The 24,106-nt window shown below is 41.3% G+C and overlaps 1 protein-coding gene across 4 annotated transcripts in view; it reads right to left on the bottom strand.

The window, feature by feature from the left end:
• Fam193a (family with sequence similarity 193 member A) overlaps positions 1-24,106 on the bottom strand; it is a 138,148-nt gene that overhangs the window by 25,692 nt on the left and 88,350 nt on the right. For all 4 annotated transcript variants that reach the window (XM_037208168.1, XM_028870795.2, XM_028870793.2 and 1 more), the window contains 5 exons: positions 21,305-21,458; positions 20,784-20,963; positions 15,541-15,792; positions 1,920-2,118; positions 739-1,029 (listed from right to left, as the gene is read on the bottom strand). In XM_037208168.1, the coding sequence (XP_037064063.1) occupies positions 739-1,029; positions 1,920-2,118; positions 15,541-15,792; positions 20,784-20,963; positions 21,305-21,458 (1,076 nt within the window). The remainder of the gene's footprint in view (positions 1-738; positions 1,030-1,919; positions 2,119-15,540; positions 15,793-20,783; positions 20,964-21,304; positions 21,459-24,106) is intronic.

The following is a 24,106-nucleotide window of genomic DNA, read 5'->3' as shown; positions in this document are numbered from 1 at the left end:
TCCAGATGCCTTGATTTCCCTGGCAGGATGGATATAACCCCTTCTTTCTTTGGGTTGCTTTTTTCAGGATATTTTGCCACAAGAGGAAAAGAAACAAAAATACTCCCTGATTAGGTTGGCCTATATTATCTAATGGACTGCTGGCTGCAGCAGAGTAACTCTATAGAGTTTCTAGTAGAGTTTCTACTCTATGCTATAAAGAGGAGTTTCTCAACCTTAGGAGCCACTCTGAAAATTCCTAGGGAGTCCTGACTTTGAGTGCCAAGTCTCTTTCTTTTTCATGTCCTTCAGTAAGGAGGACAATCACGATTCTTTCTGATGCTCAAACGGTCTTAACTTTGGTTAATGAGGTACAAACCAGCTCCCATGTTCTCAGACATTTGTTTACCCCAAGTCTCTAGAACCATTTCTTTAGGTCCCTTCTAGCAGTCAATAAGTGATTAGTGTGAGTGCTAGCAGGCTAATCTTGTTGGCTTGCACAAGTCTTTTGCTCAGCAGTAGCTGTGCTCAGAAAACAATGATCTATGCCCACCACAGAAGACAGGCTGGAGGCAAGACACGGAGCTCAGCAACCCAAGGGTATTTTGAATGACAGCTAAAATTTCAACCAGAATCCACAGGGCATGTTCTTGTGCAGAAGTACCTTCAGGCATTTCATTTCCACCTCTAGAAAGGCAAAACAGTAACAAGATGAGTGGTGTAAGAAGTGAGAAGCTGAAAGGCTCTCAGGGTCCTTACCTATGGAAGGTGGTCTTCTGGATGACACTTTGAACTGACTGCTGCTAGACTGCACTGTGGTGGCCGTGCATGACACAGAGGATGTGGCTGAGGAGGTGGCCATGGCGACTGTGTTTGCCATGGCAACTTCATTTGCTTCCATAAAAGCATCTTGGAAATTGTATAAACACTTCTTTTTTGCAGCATTTTTCTTCTCTTTGATATCCGAAACTGTAGGAGCTTCATTGCTGGGTGGAGGTGGAAGGGCTTCAGGTCTTGTTTCTGAGAGCACTGGCCCTAATATATCACTCCCTTTGGAGAAGAATGGGAAAATTAAGGCTTCTAAAAGAAATAGCACTTAGCAAAAAACCCTAAAGAACATGTTGACACTGGGGCCACTTCTGAAGCCAGGACTCCTCTAGAATGATGCTTTTATTCTATGGAATGTTTACTGAGCACCTATTATGTGCCAATTCCTGTGCTAGGTGTTTTCCAGTATCACTGAATGCCTTGAAACCAGTTCTTGAGGTTGGAAATGTTATTTCCATCCTAAAGATGAAGAAACTGAGGCTCAGAAAGGCTAAGCAACTTGCCTAAGGTCACACAGCTAGAAATCCCTTCAAACATAAATCAGGGTGTCAGGACTAGCTTCTGTTCTGAGCACATTCAAGGTTGGGTATGGAGTGACCAGGGGCTCTGGCCATCTGAAGATAGAGAGGTGTAGGTACCAGCCCCTCCCAGGTGACCCTGGACCTAAGCCTGAAGTAACAGTTGAGCCTCAGCAACTGAGGCAGCTGGGGAGAAGGTGCTTGTTAGAGGGGAGAGAGCCCTTTAGGGTCAATACAGAAAGCAGCAAATAGGAGCTTGAGTCACAGCATTCAAGTGGATGTGTCACTATCTTCCTGCCCTCATGCACTGAGCTGATGTCTGGTGCTTACCATTATTTGAGAACTACAGGCCAGACACAGACCCTGGAAACTAGATCTTCTGTGGATAGGCAGCACAATGTGGCTCACTGTGCTCGCAGGTAGCATGGAGCCAGTGTTAGCTTTGTTAATCAATGCAGTGGACCCATGAGTACAGATGTGGAAGGGTGGATGGGATGCCAGGCCCCAGGGCCTCCCGCTGGGGAATGTGATGATGACCATCTTAAGTGTCTCAGGGTATTTAAAACTTTAAGAAAGTTTTAATGAATTCCTTACCAGAAATTGTATCTGGCAAGAAAGTGCCAGGATTCCAGTTCTTATCATTCATCACTTCTGATCCCCAAAGACTTATAAATTTAGAACTATTCCACTCTGGAGTGTTCCCAAAACAGCTCGGGTAAATATGGTCTTGAAGAGATGCATTGAATGCCTGAGGCTTATTTGTGTGACTCTGAACAGGTGCTGGCGGTAAAGCCTACAAAAAAAAAGTTCTAATCACATATCAAAATTAATATTCTGTATACCTGTGTAGTTCAACTACAAACAGACAAATTGTGACTGAAACCTTGAGGGCTATACTTCCCACAAGCCAATGTCCATGGGGAGTACATCTCACAAATGCTGGAGTGGAGGTTTACTTAGGAAGGCTACACATGTAGGTCGATCTTTAACCCAAAGGTTCTTGATGTCTTCAGATAAATCAGCCACTTCTAACATTCCTGTCTAGTAACACTTTAAATGTGGTTCATACACATAAGAACTGTTCTGTGGATTAAGTCTCATTAGAGGTACTGATCAACACTGTCAAATAAAATAAGTTTGGAAGCAATGATAACATTGGTAAGGTTCTTAACTCTCAACTCTTAGAGCTGTGCCAAGAGCAACACAGATCTGAAGAGCTAGAGGGATTTTGGTTGGGCTCTGAAACTTGGGTGCTGACTTACTCCCATTTCCAGGGAGAAAGTCATTCCAATCTCATCAGCACAGTGGCCTCGGGCCCTGAGAGGCCAGGGGAAGGGAATGGGATATAGTCAGTGAGCCATTCAGCAATGTATATTTACTGGATGCCAAGTTGCTGGCAGCTCCCTGTACATACCTGGGTGCCCTAGGGCTATCCCTGTTTGATACCTAAGAAAGTCCTGGGAGGGCTGTGCCATTCACACAGCTGCATTGCCATTTGGGTCTCCTACCAGTCCTTTTCCTCACAGCAGCCCAGGTGATCTTTATTTAGAATGTTGAGGTAGCATTCTGCTACTTTTCAGATACAAACCAAAGTTCTTCCATGGCCCATGACATCCTCGGGAAATAAACACCCCCTCCTCCTGCTCAGCAAGCCTGGGCACACAGACCTTCCTTTCTAGTCTCCACCTCTCCAACCTCTCTTCTATTCTCACCTGTGTCCAAGCTCTGAAACCTCTTCATGTACACTCACTGCCAAGCCTGAAGCCCAGATGCCACTGTCCCAGAAAAGCTGCCACTTTTCTGCTTTGGCTACTCAAGACCCAACCCAGTACCAAGGCGAGCCTCCCACACTTAACACCTTGGGATCTGGCCTCCGCTTCCTCCTTCACCTGCCACAGCAGAATTCAAGATTGACTTGTAGCCTGATATTCTAATTCTGCCATCTTCTAAATTACAAGTACTTCATGAAAAGATGAGCCCTGTACTCCAGCCCTGGATAATGCTGGGCATACTGTGTTCCTTTGGTAGAGTCAAGTATTGCTGAGATGAGTGAGTGGACCATGCTCTGGGTAAATCACAGACCTGGCATTAGGATGATCCCATTCTTTGTGATGCATAAATGAATAGTGGATTCTGTAGATTCCACTTTGAGGGCTTCAAGGGAATTCCCAATTGCAGGTGATGGTCAGATGGAGGAAGGAAGGGGGATAGAGTTTGGGGATGGCCCATTAGATGTGGACAGTAGAGGCTCCATCAGAAGTAACTGATTACTGTCCTGAAGAGGCAAGGGAGCCCTAAGAGTGTCAAGCCAGGAGAAGACAATCTGGTCAGTTTATTAGAAAGGACAGCTGTGGCCAGACAGTGATGATTAGCAAGGCAAGGATATGCTAAAGCTACTGGTTAGGTGATGAGAAATGATGACACAATGGGGTGAAAATGGGGAGGGAAAAAGGGGTCTGTGAGTGAACCTGGAAGTCATCCCTGGCTCTGTTGTGAGGGCATGGTCAATGAGAGGTAAACAGAAACTGGGCAAAAATCTCAGCCTCCCTTTTAGTAGCTGTGTGACCTCAGGCATATCACTCAATCTTTTGTGCTTTAGTTTTCTCATCTGAAATCTGGAAATCCTACCCCAGCAAAGGTTTTGGTAAGCGAGTACTGTGCCCTGCCTGCAGGAAGCATTGGTGAGGGCAAAGATGAACTCCTAGTACTTACTAAGACTATGCCAAATCCCATAGACCCACTCTAACATGAAAAAGTTGGGTAGTGACTCTACCCAGTCCACTGGCACACTGCAGAACATCCTCTAACCTGGAGGGCTCTGGGAAACTGGCAGAGGGGGGACAGACAAGTAGAGCCAATGTTCAGAGTCCAAAAGTATTGTAGACAGGGGTAAACAGGCCTGGATGGACCATTCAAAAGCAAGCGCCTAAACAAGGTGTTCTGGCAAGGGAACCCACAGGGAGAAAAAAGCAAGGAAAATAATGATACTCCATTTTAACAGACACTTTGTTCCACAAAGTAATAAAAAAGCTAAGAGGTATCTTGCTTGAGACCTGCTGATAAAGAACAAGTAAATTGGGAACCTTTGGCTAAGGGGCAGAAATACCTGCTAGCACACTTCAGCCTTCTTGCTAGCCAGGGTGTGGGGTGAGATATGAGCAGATGCACCTCCAGGGATCTCAGGTAATTAAGAGCTTCCTGAGACTCTTCTTGGACACAGCTGTGCACTATCTGGCTTCCCCTCTGGTCCCTCACCTCAACAATATTCATGTTTAGACCCTTGTTCATTCTTCCCAGGACCCTCTACTCTGTAATGACCTTGCACTCCACTCAGATCCGCTCTCCAGTGTTACCTTCCTACCTTATGTCTATCCACAAGTTACCAGAAGAATGACAAAGTGTCCTTCCTGTTGTGGCTAAGGAGATGGAACCAAGAACCTTGTGCATACTAGGCAAGTATCACCAGGCTTGCCACAGGATTTGTTATTTTTTTTTTAAATATTTATTTATTATGTATAGCATTCTGTCTGCATGTATGCCTGCACACCAGAAAAGAGCATGCGATCTCATTACAGATGGTTGTGAGCCACCATGTGGTTGCTGGGAACTGAACTCAGGACCTCTGGAAGAGCAGCCAGTGCTCTTAACCTCTGAGTCATCTCTCCAGCCCTGGATTTGTTATTTTATTCTGACCATGGTTTTGCCTTCTCTTGTGAAAACACTGACCAGGGTGTTTGTAAACTGCAGCAGAGGGCCTGGCACATACTGGGTGTTCAACGAATGATTGCTGAGCACAGCTGAGTCCCGGGGAGTAAGGGCCAACGGCCATGCTCTTACATGATTTACTTGCACATTTCTTCAGAAGCCCAGCTACTTAAAGAAGAGGCCCAAGTATAAAGACTGAAGGCAAAAGTGAGGAGATAGGTAACACAAAAGTTGTATTTTTTCAATGTTTTTATACATGATGCCTGCTATGCTTAACAGCATAGATGTTCTTTCTGAAAAAAGCAGCTGTTTGCTAAGTGGACTACTTGTGGGCTTTGCTTTGTAAGTACACCAGTGATTAACTAGTGAAGTGAGACTCTTCATACAAATTCACAAAGCTTCAATTAACAGAAAATTTGAATTGTTTCCCACTTTATGACAGAAATAACTCATAAAAAAGAAAATTCGTTGTTGTAAGTAAAAACTCTGACAAGAATGCAAATAAGTACACCTTCATAAAGCTGCAATCATTTAGGAGTGGGTGGTCCAGTCTGTGTTCCCTACCCACACCAGCCCAGACACCAAGACCAAAGGATGGCATGCCCAGACATCACAATATGGGACCATTAACTGAAGAAACTTCCACTTTACAGTCAGACCAACAGGAATTGCAGCCAATGAGAAAGTTAACACAAATATTCCTCATTTCTTTCTTTTTGGGGGGTGGGGAGTGGGGTTTCAATACCTCCCAGGGATAGTAAACAGGCAATGGTCTTTGTACTAGAGGCTATAGAAGTATATGCACTACCTCTTACAGAAAAAACATCCAACATCACCACAAAATCCCCTAGCATGAACTCTTTTCCACACTACATATCCCCACAATGCCTAATCTGACTTGGAAGGAAAAGAACTACAATGGGTATCTCAGAAACTAGGCAAACATGGAAACAATAAAGTATATTTCCATCACTGAAAGAAAAACCCACACACTTAGAACTGTACACTCAGTAAATTAAAAAGTGAAGAAGAAATAACAAACTTCTTCAAGTGCGTAAGGAACGCACTTATGGTAGACTGGCCCTGCCTGAAACTGAATGACTTTCTTCAGACAGAAAGGAAATTATACAGGTCAGAGGGCTGGGTCCACATGTACAAAGATCATGAATAGATGCAACATAAAATGTTTTTTCATATTCCTAAATTATCTAAAAGACAACTGCTATCTTCATGTGAAAGCAACCGTCTGGGAGATCAACTTATGGTCAGGGAATGCACCCAATACTATACGGGAAAGGTGGAGAAAGAAGACAGCATTTTCCTGAAGCCACTTAGGCCATGTGCAGGGCTTGCCAATGCGGTCTGAATGGGAACTTAGGTAAGGCACGCTGTGAAGTTCAGAGCAACAGCAAGACAACTAAAATGTAAGTATCACTGATATATCATAAAGTATTTAAAAGTATAAAATATAGCCTTTAAAAATGAACATAAAACAGCTACACAGTTGATAATAATCCAAATATATCCCCCCAAAATCATTCTTATCAGTTATATTCCATAAAAATAGAGAAAAATATGATATGAAAAACAGAAGCATAAGGTATAAGAAACTCAACTATACCTATCTAAGACACCCATTTCTATTATTTTGAATTATGTGTTGGGGGGTGGGTGTGAGTATGTGCATGGAAATGAAGATAGCCACATAGACCAGAGGCATCAGATCCCCCTGAAGCTGGAGTTACAGGTTGTGAGCTGCCCGACCTAAGTGCTGTGAACTGAACTTGGGTCCTTCGGAAAACAGCACACACTCTTTTAACTCTGAGCCATCAGTCCAGCCACAGAAACCTACTTTAAATGCCCTGGTAAGTTAAAAGTAAAGAGATGGGTCTGTCAAGATGGCTCAGTAGATAAAGGTGGTTGCTGCTAAGCTTGGTGACCTGAATTTTGATTTTTGGGACCCCATATGACTTCCACACACGTGACATGACACTATTCCACTACCCACCCAGTAAATAAATGTTCAAGAAAAATTGAGTGAATGAGTTAGAGAAAGATACAGAGAGAAATCAAGAGTGAAGGAGGAAATTTACATTATAGCAACAACATATGCTTCTATTAAAATAAAAAAAGCTAGGCATATTTGAAAGACATAAGAAAGAAAACTTTGAGTTTGTAACACATTCAAACAAGAAAGCCCTTGTCCAAATAATCATCATCATAATTAGGGTGGGAATAAATGAAATAGAGAAAAATAAACTAAATCAAAAGATCAGGGACAGCTGGGCGGTGGTGGCGCACGCCTTTAATCTCAGCACTCGGGAGGCAGAGACAGGCGGATCTCTGTGAGTTCGAGGCCAGCCTGGACTACCAAGTGAGTTCCAGGAAAAAGGCGCAAAGCTACACAGAGAAACCCTGTCTCGAAAAACCAAAAAAAAAAAAAAAAAAAAAAAAAGATCAGGGACTAGAGAGATGGCTCAGTGATTAAGAGTGCATACACACACACACACACACACTCACACACACACTCACACACACACCCTCTCATGAAAAATAAGCCTTTGAAAGTTCGTTGTGAGCTACCTAATATTGGTGCTACAAACCAAACTCGGGTCCTCTGGAAAAGCAGCCAGCACTACTGAACCATCTTACAACCCCAAATAAAGAAAGAAAGGAAAAGGAAAGGAAAGACAGACAGACATAAAGATAGATAGATGGATGATAGGAGATCAATCTTTGAAAAGGAAAAACTGACTTTTTTACTAAGACAGACTAATTTAAAAAAAAACTCAAATGACCTCAGTGTCAGTGGAAACATAGTTACTGACACAGAATTATAGATGGAGTAAGTACATGGCTAGAGAAAGGATTCAAGTGCAGTACTTACCTAGCACGCAGGCATTAGGCCCTAGGGTCAATCCTCAAGAGCTAGATATATTTCTAACATTACTATTCTATATAGTATCAGTGACTAGTGCCAGAGTACTTAGGTGGGGAAAGGAAGAAAGGAATTTTTTAGATGATACAATACAAAACTCTAAAAATTTCAGATGCAAACAAAACCAAAAATGGTTACACCTAATAAATGAATGCAGCCCCACCCTAAGATAGAAGGTCAACATTAAAAAAGAAAATAGTTTTTTTTTTTTTTTTTTGGTTTTTTTCAAGACAGGGTTTCTCTGCGTAGTTTTGCGCCTTTCCTGGAGCTCACTTGGTAGCCCAGGCCGGCCTCGAACTCACAGAGATCCGCCTGGCTCTGCCTCCCGAGTGCTGGGATTAAAGGCGTGCGCCACCACTGCCCGGCAAAAAAAACTACTATGCATGTAAGTGCTAATGCAAATTAAAGCCCAAGTTGACCTCCAGCAGCAGTTCATTCTATGTTGACAGTGAGAGAACACTTTGCCTGTTAGGATACTGTTACTCGTGGACTGAAATGCTGAAGAAACCCCTCCCCCTATTTTGTTTTTTGCAAAAATCAAGGTATATTCTAGGGTTTCCTGGTTGACCTCAACAGATAAACTGAGATGATAGTCTTAGTTCAGAAATGATCTGAATGTAGATTTACAGTCTACGTGTACAGCTGGCTAAGTGAGATCACTTTCACAGTTCTGCATGTATCCCATCGGCTCCCCATTAGTCACTGAACTCTTAAAACTGGTATTGTAACATTACCACAATGTTTTGCGCCAATTTTATAAACTTTACAGTGCAATATGTGTTCCTTTTCTGAGGCAAACCAAAGGTATATTTCTCAAGGTTCTGCTGCTATCAGCAGCGTTGATGGAGGATTTTTTTTATACATTTGTAATAGAAATAAACCAGAAAAAAAAAGAAGAAAAAAAAAGTGGTGGAGGAAAAGGTGAACACTGCAAGAATACTCACGCCAAGAATGGCTTTGCATAGTAAATGGAATAGAACAGCTCTGAACTATAGCTTACTTTTCCTGGTTTGGTCTGACAGAATGATTGAATGCTTTTGTACAAAAATCAGAGCCTTAAAAACAAGGATTTGGTGAGATTGTAAAAAGGTGTGCCACTTTGGCAAAACAGTTTGGTGGTTGGTCAAAATGCAAAACATTGTTACTCTGTTACTCAACAATTCTACCCTTAGGAATATATCCTCAAAATACTGAAAATGTGCACCTATGAAACATGTACATGAAGGTTTACAGCAGTGTGTTGCTAATAGTAAAAAAGTTAAAACAACTCAAATAGCTATCAAATACTGGAGAGAAATAAAATGTGGCTTATTCATACAATAGAATATTATTAAGACATAAAAATGAATGAGAAACTGACAGATTAAATGACTTTGGTGAACCTTCATAATTTTATTTGTAGATCTTTCCATTTCTAATTTATAAATACATTTGGGGTTATAAATTATAAATGTACTGCCTCCTGTCAACATTGTATACTTCTATTTGATGATTTCTGTGTCAAACATTATATGGAAATGTTTCCAAGTATTTTCTGTATTAACTGTGAATGAATAGAACAAAATAAATTGCCTGTGATGGAAAGAAAAAAAAAAAAAAAATCAGCCGGGCGGTGGTGGTGCATGTCTTTAATCCCAGCACTCCAGAGGCAGAGGCAGGTGGATCTCTGATTTCCAGGCCCGCCTGAGCTACAGAGTGAGTTCCAGGAAAGGCACAAAGCTACAGAGAAACCCTGTCTCGAGAAAAAAACAAAACAAAAAAAACAAAACAAAACAAAAAAAACAATCAACTGCAATTTTATGTGCCAAAAATAATAAATCAGAAAATAGCATAAAAAGAATAGAATATTTATGAATTAACCAAAGTGAGAGGACACACAAGTAAAGATTACTGCCAGCAGGTTCTATTTCTGTGTGTCTTCTACACATTTAATGCAATCTATCACAATACCAATGATGTTTTTTGCAAAGTGGGAAAAAAATTATCTTAAATGTCATATAGAATCTTAAAGAGTCCATAATTGTGGTGGTTTGAATAAGAATGGCTCCCATAGGCTCATAAATTTGAATGCTTAGTCACTAGGCACTATTTGAATGGATTGAGTGTAGTCTTGTTGGAGGAAAAAATGTCACTGGGGGTGGGCTCCAAGGTTTCAAAAGTTCATGCTAAGCACAGTGTCTCTCTTGACTCTGCCTGAGGATCAGCTCTAAGCATCTGCTCCAGTGCCATACATGCTGCCATACTCCCTGCCAGATGATAATAGACTGACCTTCTGGAACTGTAAGCAAGCCCCCAATTAAATGCTTGCCTTGGCCATGGTGTCTCTTCATGGCAATGTTAACAGTGACTAAGACAATAATCCAAACCATCCTGAAAGAAAACAAAGCTGGAGACTTGTATAAAACACTTTGCAAAGTCATCATCATCATTAGCCTATGGCACTGGCTGTCAAAACAGACAAGCAGGACAACGGCACAAAAAGGAAGAAGGCCAGGAGCATATAACACCACACAACCTGCTCAGCAGGAAGATACAAAGTTAAGTGTCACCCTACCTCACAGCTATCAGATGGCTACTCTCAAAATAAAACAACAGGCGTTGGTAAGGATGCTGAAAAAGAATTCTTGTGCACCATAGATAGGTAAGCCTACAAAGTGGCACAGTCTAGGTGGAAAACAGTATGGCAGTATAGGTATCAAACAATACAACAATTATAGTATATTCTCAGAAGAATCAAACACAGTCTTAAAGAAATACTCGTTCATGCATGCTCAGAAATATTTGTCCCAATACAAAAAGTAAAAACAAACAGGAAGCGTGGGATATGCATACAATGAAATTATCACTCAAGAAAGGAAATTCTGTAATACATTATGATGTGATGAACCTTAAGGATATCAAACTAAGTGAAATAAGCCACTCAGGAAAACAGGATTACTGCATCATTCATTTAATGAAGGACTTGGGAGTAGTCAGCCATAGAAACAGACAGCAGAATGGTGGTTCCCAAGGGGAGAGGTGGGGAAGAAGTTAATGTTTCATAAGTAAAAAGGCTCCAACTTTACAAGATGAATAGTTACAACCACAGATGGCAGCGACAGTTGCATGATGTTAGGAATGCATCTGATTCCATTGACTGAAGCTCTAGAGGTAGTCAGGAGGGTAGATTTTATGCTATGCATATTTTACCACCAGAAAGAAAAAGAGATGGAGGAAAACATTAAACAAAAAAGTGGAGGCACTGTGCTAGTCTCAAAGAGAATAGATTTCAGATCAAGTAAAAGCACCAAAAATAAAACCAAGTCATACATGAGCCTTTAACAAACAAGTCTATTAGTATGTGAATCAAAGATAGAGAAAACTGCAAAGAGAAAAGAACCTTCTACTATAGTTAGGAGTCTCCAATCCCTTTTATTAAAAATGGACAATCAGGGCTGGAGAGATGGCTCAGAGGTTAAGAGCACTGACTGCTCTTCCAGAGGTCCTGGGTTCAATTCCCAGCACCCACATGGTGGCTCACAACCATCTGTAATGAGATCTGGCACCCTCTTCTGTATACATAATAAATAAATAAATTTTCTTTTTTTTTTTTAAAAAAAAGGACAATCAAGCAGGCTGAAAATCAGGAAGGAGGATAAAAGGAACAGAAGCAAACGGATATAGTACCTTCTACAGATTACCCAATGCAGAACACATAATCTTTTCTAGCTCATGGGGAACATTCCCCTCTTGGTTGTTTGAGATCGGGTAGTCCTGGCTGTCCTAAACCTCATTATGTAGACGAGGCTGGCCTCAAATTCACAGAGGTTGTCCTGCCTCTGCTGAGATTAAAGGTGTGAGCCACCCACACCCAGCAAATATTCACTTCTGAGCCACATACACTCTTATAAATTCAAAAGTGGGACTGTTCTTCCAGGGAAGAACAGTTCAATTCCCAGCACCTACATGGCAGCTCACCACTGTCTCTAACTCCAGTTGCAGGGGATCTGACACCTCCACCAGACATATATGCCGGCGAAACACCAATGCACATAAAATAAAAAAATTAATTAAAAATAAATAAATAAAGAGCAGCGACCAGGCCTGGAAGGTGTAGTTCAGTGCCTCTAGACCCCAATGCAATTTTATCTATATCTATCTATCTATCTATCTATCTATCTATCTATCTATCTATCTATCTATCTATCTATTTTTGTGGTGCTGGCAATTGAACTAGGACCTTGTGCAGCTAGGCAAGAACTCTATATTTTATTTTCTCTAATATTTCACTGTAGTATTTTTCTTGTCATTTATTTTAACTTTTATATAACATATCTATCTTAACAAACAGATGTATCACTGGTATAGAAAGCAATAATTTTTTTTTTAATCTCAGGGAAATTAAATCTTCATAGTATTCATCCTCAACATTTTATGTACAGAATATTTACCCACAATGGCTAGAGTGTAAATTAAAACAAAAATAACAATTATTTCACTAAATCTTACATGCAACAATTATGACTCCACCACAGCAGAAACTCCAAACAAAGCAGCCAAGGACAGAGACACAGGCTGGCCCAAGAGCCTCAGTGTGTGTGTGTGTGTGTGTGTGTGTGTGTGTGTGTGTGTGTGTGGATGTCCTCCACACACAGAACCTATCCTTTGACTCTTGGTTATATTGAGACACCACACTTAGCACTTCTGAAAAACAACCAAGGGACCTGAAGACAAGCCTATGCCATTATAAAATAGCTTGTCTTGTTTCTAGAAGGTGCTTCTGTGGGGCTGTTAATATGCTGTGTATTTAAATAGTCATAGCCAGAACATTCAAGTAAGTCTGCCTAACTCAAATGATACAAACCAATTCTGCAAGGCCTGGTAAGAGAAAATACAAGCTTGTTTAGAGAAACCAATGTTTTTACAGCAGATATACATGAAGTATTTCATCAATTGCACATACTTACCCCCTCCATACTAAGCTACCACTGAATTATAGCCACAAGCCTATCAACAGCATCTTAATTTCCATAATAAAAAGGCCTTCAACAGCTGTATTTAAAATGTATCAGTGTGGGGCTGGAGAAACGGCTCAGTGGTTAAGAACACTGGCCGCTCTTCCAGAGGACCCTGGTTTGAATCCCAGCACCCACATGGCAGCTCCCAGCTGTCTGTAACTCCAGTTCCAGAGGATCCAGCACCACTCTTCTGGTCTCTGCAGGCACCAGAGACACATGTAGGCAAAACACACATAAAATAAAATAAATTAAAAAAAATAAATAAAATGTAATAGTGTGTAGTCATGACCAAGAAGCAATGTGGCTGAAATGCAGCTTAATTATAATTAATTTTTAAAGTTTTATGACCATCACTATGTGTGCCTAGACCTCTGTATTTGCCTTCCTACACATGAATTTTTTGCATTACCTATGGCCTTAAGTTTAACAGAGTCAAAGGAATGGGTATCAGATATAGAAATGGTACTAAAAAATGTTTTTCTTCTTTTATCCTTGTACAGGAGACCTCTAACGTCCTTAAAAAAGGTCAGAGTCAGCAGCTGGAGAGATGGCACGGGTCCTGCTTCAGTTCTAAACACCCGCATAGTGGTTCATAACCATCTATAACCTCCAGTTCAAGGGATTCAATGCCCTCTTCTAATCTCCATGGACATTAGGCACACACAGACATGTGTGCAGGCAAAACATTCATACAAAAAATAAAAATAAACAAATCTTTTAAAAGGTAGGTATGCTGGAGAGATGACTCAGTGGTTAAGTGCACTGGCTGCTCTTCCAGAAGATCTAGGTTTGAGTCCCAGAAACCACACATCCTGGCTCACAAACATCCATAAACTCCAGTTCTAAAGGATTCAATAACTTCTGGCCTCCATGGCACACAGGTGGGGCACAGACATACTTGCAGGCAAAACATTCATATACTATCTGTAACTCTAGTTGCAGGGGATCTGACACAATCTTCTGGTCTCAATTGGTACTGCATGCATATGGTGTATACACACACACACACACACACACACACACACACACACACACACACACAGAGTAAGGGGGAAGGGGAAAGCCAAAGTGAGGAAGAAAACCAGTAAACAGCTGAGGAATTCCCAGTGGACTTGGGGAACAATTAATTTATTAGGATAAAAAAATAACCTAATTCATCAATACTTTCAATAAACAAAAAATACACAATGGACATTCTTTAAATCTTTTTTTTTTTTTCAGAATTAGGTTAAAACTCTATTTAGAAAAATAGGAAGTGAACAGCACCTTATACACCCAAAGAGGGTATATACCCACTTGGTGTATAAGGTGGCTTATACCCAAAGAGGGTATAAGCCACAAACCCCACAAACATTACCTGGCTTTGATGACATATTTGAAAATGGTTTGGAAACATTTGCTAATAAAGATACCATGTATCAAAATGGGTAATACCAAGTCTAACAAAACACAAGCATGGGTTTGGATAGCTTCTGAGTACTTACTAAAAATAAACTTGAACCTTATTCTTCTGTAAGTATGGTATTAATCTATCACCTATGCCCCGCCCCCAGCAAACACTTAGGAAACCCATTTATTGGCCACACATACCATACCATAGAGTGACCCCAGAAGACCAAGCGCTTTCCATGTCATGGTCTCCTTTTCTGTCCCACTTGAGAATCACTGTGCTAAATAAACTAATGCAGTTGGGGAGAATTATATTTTTGTTTGATTAGTGCCAACTTGGAATCATCACATAACATAACTAACATAATAACTAACGTAACAAAATCTCTTTGGTGAGTCAAAAAGGCAAGTGCGAAGCAGCTCAAGAGGCAAATCAGCCTAAGGAGTGAATTAGCTGGAGATGGTGCACATCTACAATCCTAGCACTAGGGATGTTAGAAGCAGGAGGATCACTGCATGTTCAAGGATAGCCTGGTCTACATAGATTTTAGGCCAATTTCTCTAAATTTATCCTCCAAGTCTAAGATATTAGGTATATACATGGGGTTCTTTGAGGAGAAACTAAAAACCCAAGCACTTTCTAGACTTTCACTGCTTTTACTAGGTATGCTCTTTGCAGGCTAGGTTTTGAGGAACCTCCTCTCTGCCCTACAGCTATATTTCCGTAGCCTCAGATAATAGGATTTCTCTTTGTTGCACACTGGGCTTTTCTTTAGGCTTGCATATTTGACAAGGCCCTAGTTTTCAAGCTAAGGATGCCCAGAAAACATCAGAGGATTCAAGCTATTTTCAACTCATTTTATCTATTACGTTAAGGCAAGAGTCAGGCCATGAGTAGAAAAATGGACTCTTGTCAAGTATCCTGAGTTCAATCTATTAGCACTATTATCTGAAAACTCTTCAATTCTAGTGACTAAATCATGATTTTTGTTTCCCTACACACTGTAAAGATTCAACATTACAAGAACTTCAGAAACTACAGCCAAAGCAAAATGTCCGCAGCACCATAGAATCAGGAGGAGATGCTGCTCTGTACATGGGTCAGCATACCCACTCCTGTCTGTGGAAATATATACTCTTGTCAGAACTCAAGTCATGAGTGACTTCACTTCCTACCCTGGCTTACCTTACTGTGTGTGAAGGGGGGTGCTGTATACAAGGTAGGGTGGATGAGCGGTCGAGGCAGGTGTGGAACAGTGTGCAAGGGTACATGTCCATGGATGTGGGGGTATAGGTGCAGCGCAGGGTGTGTTGGCTTCTCTGGGCTCAGGAACTGATGGCCAGGAGGCAGGGCTCCAGCAGTCATTGCTGATGCTGGTAGCCCAGAAGCTTCTTGTTTACAAACGTGGCATTCACAAGTGTTCGGAGTCTGTTCTGCCTAAAATAACAGAAAAAGAAGTACTTGTTTAATATACAACATAGAATGGCATGAATTAAGTTGCAGTCAGCCAGATACTACAGAGCAAACACAAAGATTCAGGACTCAGCCTGGGCTAACCAGAGCTCTCACAGGGAAAGGTACAAATGCCAGAGATAATAGAAAGAAGAATAGAAAGAAGGAAGGCTGCAGAGGGGAGAGCTGAACCTCATTTTCCAGAAGGTTATTTGCAGAGGCAGTAGCCACTGATCAGGGACCCAACTGAGCAGAAACAAGGGACTCCATAAAGATATTAAAAGAATGGAGTTAGGAGGTACTGGGACCAAAGACAAAAGGATCACTGGGTGGGTGGACTCTGCTGGGCTCCTACTGTTCAACCAACAGCTACAACGAAAACTTCCACCATGAAGGGGGGACTGGATGCTAGCTGGAGCAGAATGAAGAGACCAGTGATACCTCTTTATCAAAGCAAATGTGAAACTGAAAACAGATGACAAAGATAACACTTCAGGCTCTAGAACTCAGCCAAAGCCAAATACTGGGAAGTCTGTAAGATAGCCAGAACTGCAGGGAAGAACAGGAAGAATCTGGACTTCCTGCCAGGGCCTTTCCTTGTTCTAGCTCTAGTGCAAGGAACAGCATGCAGCATGAAGATCAGGGACATATGAATAAGAAGAGCAGCTCAGTGTCCAGCAGAGATGATCCAAAAGAAGTACATGTTAGGTCTCAAACCTGGGACAAAGAGCTAATTAAGATGCATATTTAACATATCAAAGCAGACCTGGCCACCAGGTTCTCCCAGCATCCCTCAGTCCCTACCAGCCATAAGGTATGGCTGGCATACTCTTCCCCCAATTGCCCTTCTCTATATATAATCCATCCATTTTGGTTGCTGGGCCCTTTCGGCTACCTTTTTCTCTCCTGCTTCTCCTCTCTTCCCTCCCCCTTCTCCTCACATGGCCAGGCTCAGGGTCATGGTCATTCTGGACTCTCCCAGATGTCCAGGCCTCTAGCTATGCTCTCCCTCATATCTATAATAAACCTCCATCATACCTAAGAGCAGTAATGTTCTTCCTTTTTTTTTTTTTTTCCATTCATAGACTCAATGGGAATAGACAGGAAAGTGAATGAGACAGAAACACATTGGGGAGACTCTAGAAGCAAGAAAGCTATGCAATACTTCTTAAACTATCCAAAGCTCAGTGGTTGACTAGGAGGCCACAGTGTATACATAGGCATGATCTCCAAAGGAAGTATACAAAGGAAGAAACCACCAAAGTTTACAGGAGTACACGCTGAGCAAGAGAAATGTTCCCTAATCTACACACAGATGTGTTGGGACACAGAGGAACCTTCAGAGAGATAAGGCAGCAAAGATTGACCCAATAAAGCCAATAGCCAGGCTAAAAACAAAAAGGAGCAGCTGGGCATGGTGGCACATGTTTTTAATCCTAGCACTCTCAGGAGGCAGAGGCAGGCAAATCTCTGTGAGTTTGAGGCCAGTCTGGTCTACAGAATATAAGGTTGTTCTACTATCTAAACCATTCAATTTCCACACACACAAAAAAGAGACAAGCCAGAAAAGGACAGTCCCTGAACAGTAGTTCTTGGCCCACACATCAGACTGGCACACAATGGTGTGTTAAGTAGGAATAATAGCTTGTTCAGAGAATTGAGGAAAATGTTAAAACAAAAATTCAACATAAAGAGAGAGAATATTCAATATAAAGAGAAAAAATACATAAATTCTAAAACAGATTGAAGATAGAAAAAAGAATCTGAGAATCCCAGTAAGCAAAAGAAATTACCCCTGTGTAAAATGTATGTATCAAAACCTAGCAGAACTGGAAGGACCAAAAGAAAAAAAAAAATCCAATGTCAAAATGCATCTTTCAGTAATTGACAATCTGTATACTGAAATTCTAACCTCCAGGAAGGTGGCATTAGGAGGTGAGATTCTTTGGTGGCTCTACCCTCAGAAGTATCCTCATTCTTTCAACCATCTATGGCTGCTTATAAAGAAGCACACTGGTGGTTTGAATGAGAGCAGCTCCCATAGGCTCATAAATTTGAGTGCTTGGTCCCCAGCTGGTGGAACTACTAGGGAAGGATTAGGAGTTGTGGCCTTGTTGGAGGAGGTGTGTCACTGGGGGTGGTCTTTGAGGTTTCAAAAACTCAAACCATTCCCAGCTAGCTTTTTCTCTTCTCTCTCACTGTGCCTCATGCTTAGGGATTAAGGTGCAAGCTCTCAGCTACTACTCCAACACCATGCTTGCCTGACTGCTACCATGTCCTCCACCATGATGGTCAAGGGCTCACCCTCTGAACTATACGCTCCAAATAAACTCTTTCTTCTACAAGCTGTCTTGGTCATCAGAAGATAAGTAACTAAGACACACAACTAGCAGACTGGGGGACAGGCCCTAGTGTATTTCAAACTTACCAAAGAGCAATAGTCAATGAGCTGTGGGGGTAGGGATGAACACAGAGACCAATGAACAGAATGGAATGTAGGCCTGAATTTTCAACATGGGAAAATATGAACTTTCCAAAACACTTTACACCATAAGATATTTAGTCACCAGGTGGTAGTGGTGCATAGGTTTAATTCTAGCTAGTGCTTGGGAGGCAGAGGCAGGTGGCTCTCTTGAATTCAAGGCCAGCCTGGTCTACAGAGTGAGTTCCAGGGCTACACAGAGAAACTCTGTCTCAAAACAAAACAAAACAAAACAAACAAGAAATATTGAGTCAAATAGATCACATTATCAGTTAGAGGTAAAGTTATAAATCTAGAAAAAAAAAACAGCTTTGTTTGAAAAAAAAAAGTAGAATGCATTAAAATAAAAACCTTGGTGGGGCTGGAGAGATGGCTTAGAGGTTAAGAGCCCTGGGTGGGTTCAATTCCTAGCACCCACATGGTGGCTCACAACCATCTGTAACGAGATTTGGTGTCCTCTTCTGGCTATGTAGGCATACATGCTGGCAGAACACTGCATATATAATAATAACTAAAACTTTAAAAACAAAACAAAACAAAAACTCTTGTGCTTTATAAACGATACTATAAGAAGCGTGGTGAGCACTAGCAAGTGTGAGGAGTTCTAAACTCAGTCTACAACATTAAGTACAGGTAGATAATTCAATAAAATAAAGACACCACAAACCCGAGAAAAGAGTGCAAACTAGAACTTCTACCCAGGACATAAAGAACTCTTGCAACACAGTAATTAAGACAGAAAAGAAACAGCCCTTAAGTAAATAAAAGGTAGCCACAGTGGTTTACTATTTCTCATGTATTGATATCAGCAAAACTTCAAAACTATATTGTGACTCTTTTGGGGGCCCAGTATTCATTGCCAGACCAATTCTATGGATACATCTGCTTATGAACAGGGTGTTGGATATACAAGGTGACTCACTGAGCAGTTTGTAATGGTCAAAAGGGAGAAACAACACAAGTGCTGGCCAATAAGATTAAAAACAAAACAAAAACCCCAGTACTTCCATCAAGGTCAGTAGGAACAGAGTACTTACCTAGGAGGCCTGAGGCCTTCGTTTCAATCCATAGTACTATAGAGGGTGAGAAAAGGAAGGACTGGGGTGGCAGAGATCTTTCCCTACCATGGGTGAGACCCATGGATTTCTCAGACTTTAGTCAAAATTCTAAATTATTTATAGCCAAGTGTGGTGTCACATACCTGTAATATCAGCATTTGGGAGGTAAAGGCAACATGATCAGGAGTTTAAGGGCAGTCTTAGTTACATAGTATTTGTCTTAAATACACAAAAATCCAAAACAAAGTAAAATACAACAATAGTCACAGAAACAAAAAACCCAAACATAAAAAAGAGGCTGAGGAGATCACTCATCAGTTCATGTACTGCTCTTAACAGACGAACTGAGTTTATTTCCTAACACCCATACCAGTGGTTCACCACTGCCTGTAACTCTAGCTCCATGGGGATCAGGTACTGCTGGCTTTCCTGGTCACCAGCACTCATGTGCACATGCCCACACAAATACATGTAATTAAAAATGATAAAAATAGCCGGGCGGTGGTGGTGCACGCCTTTAATCCCAGCACTTGGTAGGCAGAGGGAGGTGGGTCTTGTGAGTTCAAGCCACCCTGGGTTACAGAGTGAGCTCCAGGGAAGGCTCCAAAGCTACATAGAGAAACTCTGTCTCAAAAAACCAAAAATAAGCCGGGCGGTGGTGGCGTACACCTTTAATCCCAGCACTCGGGAGGCAGAGGCAGGCGAATCTCTGTGAGTTCGAGACCAGCCTGGGCTACAGAGTGAGTTCCAGGAAAGGTGCAAAGCTACACAGAGAAACCCTGTCTCGAAAAACCAAAAAAAACCCAAAAAAACAAAAAACAAAAAATAAAATTAATTAATTAATTAAATAAATAAAATACAATAATAAAAATAACTCTTAAAAATTTAAGTTACAAAAATGAAGAATATAGAAGCATACTCTTCAAAGACATATTAAGTGAAAAGCAAGGTAGGTAGCCTTTCTTGTAAGACAGGAAAGAGTAGATGTCTGCATTTGCACATCAGGAACTAGTCATCTACTGGGCCTAGAGGCTGAAGGTGCACAGGGGATGGGACACGGGAAAAGATGGCAAGATTTCCCAATTTATTCCTTTTGATATCACCTTTATTATTTTAATCACATACTTACAATAAACCTGTTTCTACAGACAAAACAAAACAAATAAAACAAAAGAAAGAAAAGAGAAGAAATGAAGAAAGAGAAACAAAAAACATTTCTCCAAGCAGAGTTTTATAAAACAAATGACAATCATAGATCTGAGCAACAGGGAAAAAAGATTAAAATATAAGTTGTATATTTTATAAATATGGTTTTTTTCTCTACAGTTCTAATCTTCAGGAATTGCTGGAATTGGCATAAATTGCTTCTATTTACAGAAAATACACACAAAGGAAGAGACCTTTGGGAAAGCAAAAAACATGAAACATGATCCTACCTGCTGTGTTGGGTAGGATGGAGGTGGAGTGTCCACTTTACTTTCCTCTGTCCTTGGGTTACTATTTCCTAGGGTCTCATCTTCTTTGGGAGCTCCTGGGGGCTCACCACTACTCTCCCCATCAGCATCTTCATCATCAGCTTCTGAAGAACTATGGCTGGTGCTGCTTACCTGAGGGGACTTAAAAGGCAGCATTCTGTTGCTTTAGTTTTCAAAACGATAGTAATGTAAATGAAGTGTAAAGACCACTACATCCTGTATTTACTGACACCCACACCGTCTCATAGAAAAGCCACACCCGCCGGGCAGTGGTGGCGCACGCCTTTAATTTCAGCACTCTTGGGAGGCAGAACCAGGCGGATCTCTGTGAGTTCGAGGCCAGCCTGGGCTACCAAGTGAGTTCCAGGAAAGGCTCAAAACTACACAGAGAAACTCTGTCTGGAAAAAACAAAACAAAAAAAAAAAAAAAAGAAAAAACAAAACAAAAAAAAAAGAAAAGAAAAGAAAAGCCACACCCATACCTCATCTTTCAGGGCCATGTTTTCCCCACCACCATTCAGTTCGCTGTGGATTCCATTCATGTTGGCCACCACATTGGTATCATCGTAGTTAGTCAACGGATAAATGTCAGCAAACTTAGCTGACAATGGTGCGACGTCTTCATCATCACTACAACTGAGGTAAGCAGAGACGGTCACCATGAGGCCCTTCGTTTGGGGAGGACAGTGAGGAGCACCCCCCACTGAACACGACATCTCCTCTAAGGTCATGGGTCTGTTCACGAAGAGTGTTCAGTGTCACTCACACTACTTAACACCTCTTAGTCACCTGAACACAAAGAAAAGCCTGGATGAGTAACATCTGTGACATAGAGAAGGATGGGAAAGAATGTCCCACAGTAGAAATGCTGAGGAGACCAAGATGAATTGGTATTACACTTTTATTTGGCCTTAAAAGACCTGGAGTACAAGTGCCACCCCCAAGTAGACATCATTTTGATGAAAATGTTAAGGTACAATGAGCAACCTCAGGTCTTTGGTGTTTGATTTTACAGTCACCAAATTGTTAGAAAATATCCAGCTGACCAAAATTCACAAGCATAGTTATGTAACAACATGCTAATTAAGCTAGCTAAGCTCAAGTCAGTTATGACAATCAACTTCATCAATGCAATGAGGAAATGACATGTTCACTAACAAAAAAAACAGAACTTCAGCAAATCTTCTGGATTTAGCATGTGGAGGTCACTTTAAAATATATGAGAAGACCTGCTCTGATTGAGGGATAAGAGACAGGCCCACCCCAGTATTAGATAAAACTTGCACCAACCTGTCCTCTATCTTAGCACACAATGATCTCGAAAAGGTAAAAATCCTAACAAAGGACCAGTGGTCTGCCTCCTAAGAAAAGGTTCAGGATTCCCAAGCACATTGTACTCTTTTTTTGTTTGTTTGTTTATTTTGTTTCTGAGACAGGGTCATTCTACATAATCTTGGCTATCCTGGAAGGCGTTGAGCTCATAGAGATCCACCTGCCTCTGCCTCATGAATCCTTTCTATTTTCAAAATGAGCAACCTAATACACTGCACCAATACCTGAAGCTCACCAACGGAAGAAAAAAGCACCCACCACCAAGGGAGTGGTGTCTTGGCCAACACAGCATTTGTGCAGTGTCCGCCATTGCCATGGTATACTAATGGGAAAACTGGTTCTGAAATGAAGTGACCAACTCAGCATTGGCACTCATATGACAGCTGGAGGCTTCTCCACCCCAGGAAGACCCAGACTGCACAATACTGCAATGACTGAAATGATGTCGCTGTTTCATCAGTTTACAAAACAGCACCAGGAAAGACAACGCAAGCCAAGAATCACAAGGATTTTCACCACAGAGGTTGATACTTGGAAGACATTAATCACAAGTTGCTAGAGTATTGGAAGACATGAGCTGCCAAGACCAACAGTGGGCAGTTCCAGCTAAGGCAAAAGGCTCCTGCAGCTGATGTTCCACTAATGATCATACACCAGAGCCCACAACTGATGATGGCAATTATGACAGTAAGTCAGACAGTTTGATACATTTGCAATTCCCTAACTTCAATTTTCAATAGATTCACTTGCATGTTAAACTTCCATATGCCTCGGTCAGAAGCTGTATAGTAGCTAGCAGAGAAATCCTCAAAATGCCTAAGGTCTGAGAACTTTGTTCAAGGAAGAGTCGACCAGGAACTTCAGCTCAGGCCTCTAGAATTATTTTGTATTTGGGGCTGGGATGAGTGGTACAGCGCTCATCTAGCATATATGAAGCCTTGGGTTCTATCCCCCCAGCTCCATGAAAATTCATTCATGGAGACCTGGAAGACAAGGAAAACTTTGAAGGATGAAAAAATGACAAATCCAAATGAACTGTATGATGAGTATCTCTATTTCAGTTCAAAGAATCTGAGGATCATGTGCAGCCAGATATAGTCAAATATCCCTCAACGTAAGCACCTCGGCAGGGTTAGTGACGGCTTCATGTTCAACTTACTTCACTTAAAAAAAAAAAACACATACAGCCCAGTATGGTAGCATATGCCCTTTAATTCCAGCACTGAGGAGGCAGAGGTAGATGGATCTCTGTGAGTTTGGGGCCAGCCTGGTCTACACAGAGAGCTCCAGGACAACCAGAGCTACATAGTAAAACTGTCTTGAAAACAAACAAAAAACAAGAAGGAAAGAAAAGAAATGAAACAGCAGGTGTGGTGGCACATGCTTCTAATCCCAATACTCAAGAGGCAGAGGGAGGTGGATCTCTGAGTTTGAGGCTAGTCTGGTCTACAGAATGAGTTCTAGGACAGCCTGAATTACTTAAAGAAACCCTATCAAAAAAAAAAAAAAATCAACCAATCAACCATAAAAATAAAAAGGCAAAAGAAACTATATACATCCATGTGCAAACTAACTTATGAGGCCTCTCTGCAAATGACAGGGTCACAATTGAGTTTACAGCCCCTTGCTAATATGAAATGCACTTCTTAAAATGTAGGAATACAGAAAACACAAACTTTTAATTGCTTGCTAAAGTGATCTGAGTTCTTAGCAAGACATGGAACGAGCATGAACACTGAGCTGACAATGAAGAGGATGAACAGCCACTGTCCACCTCAGGTAGAATGAGAAAATGAGACCAGAACTTCGAGACATTTCCCTGCATACCAACTGGCAATTAGAAATTCACCATATTTTTTTCAGGTAATAAAATAGTATCAGTTTGGGTTTATTGATTTCATGTTTTAACAGGTGCTTAACACACTGCAAGATCCTTTTTTTCTTTTTTATAA

Source organism: Peromyscus leucopus, chromosome 7, assembly GCF_004664715.2.
Source record: "Peromyscus leucopus breed LL Stock chromosome 7, UCI_PerLeu_2.1, whole genome shotgun sequence".
In the NCBI taxonomy this organism is placed as follows: Eukaryota; Metazoa; Chordata; class Mammalia; order Rodentia; family Cricetidae; genus Peromyscus; species Peromyscus leucopus.
Note: the sequence above shows the minus strand (reverse complement) of the source record. Positions and strands in the feature narration are given on the sequence as shown.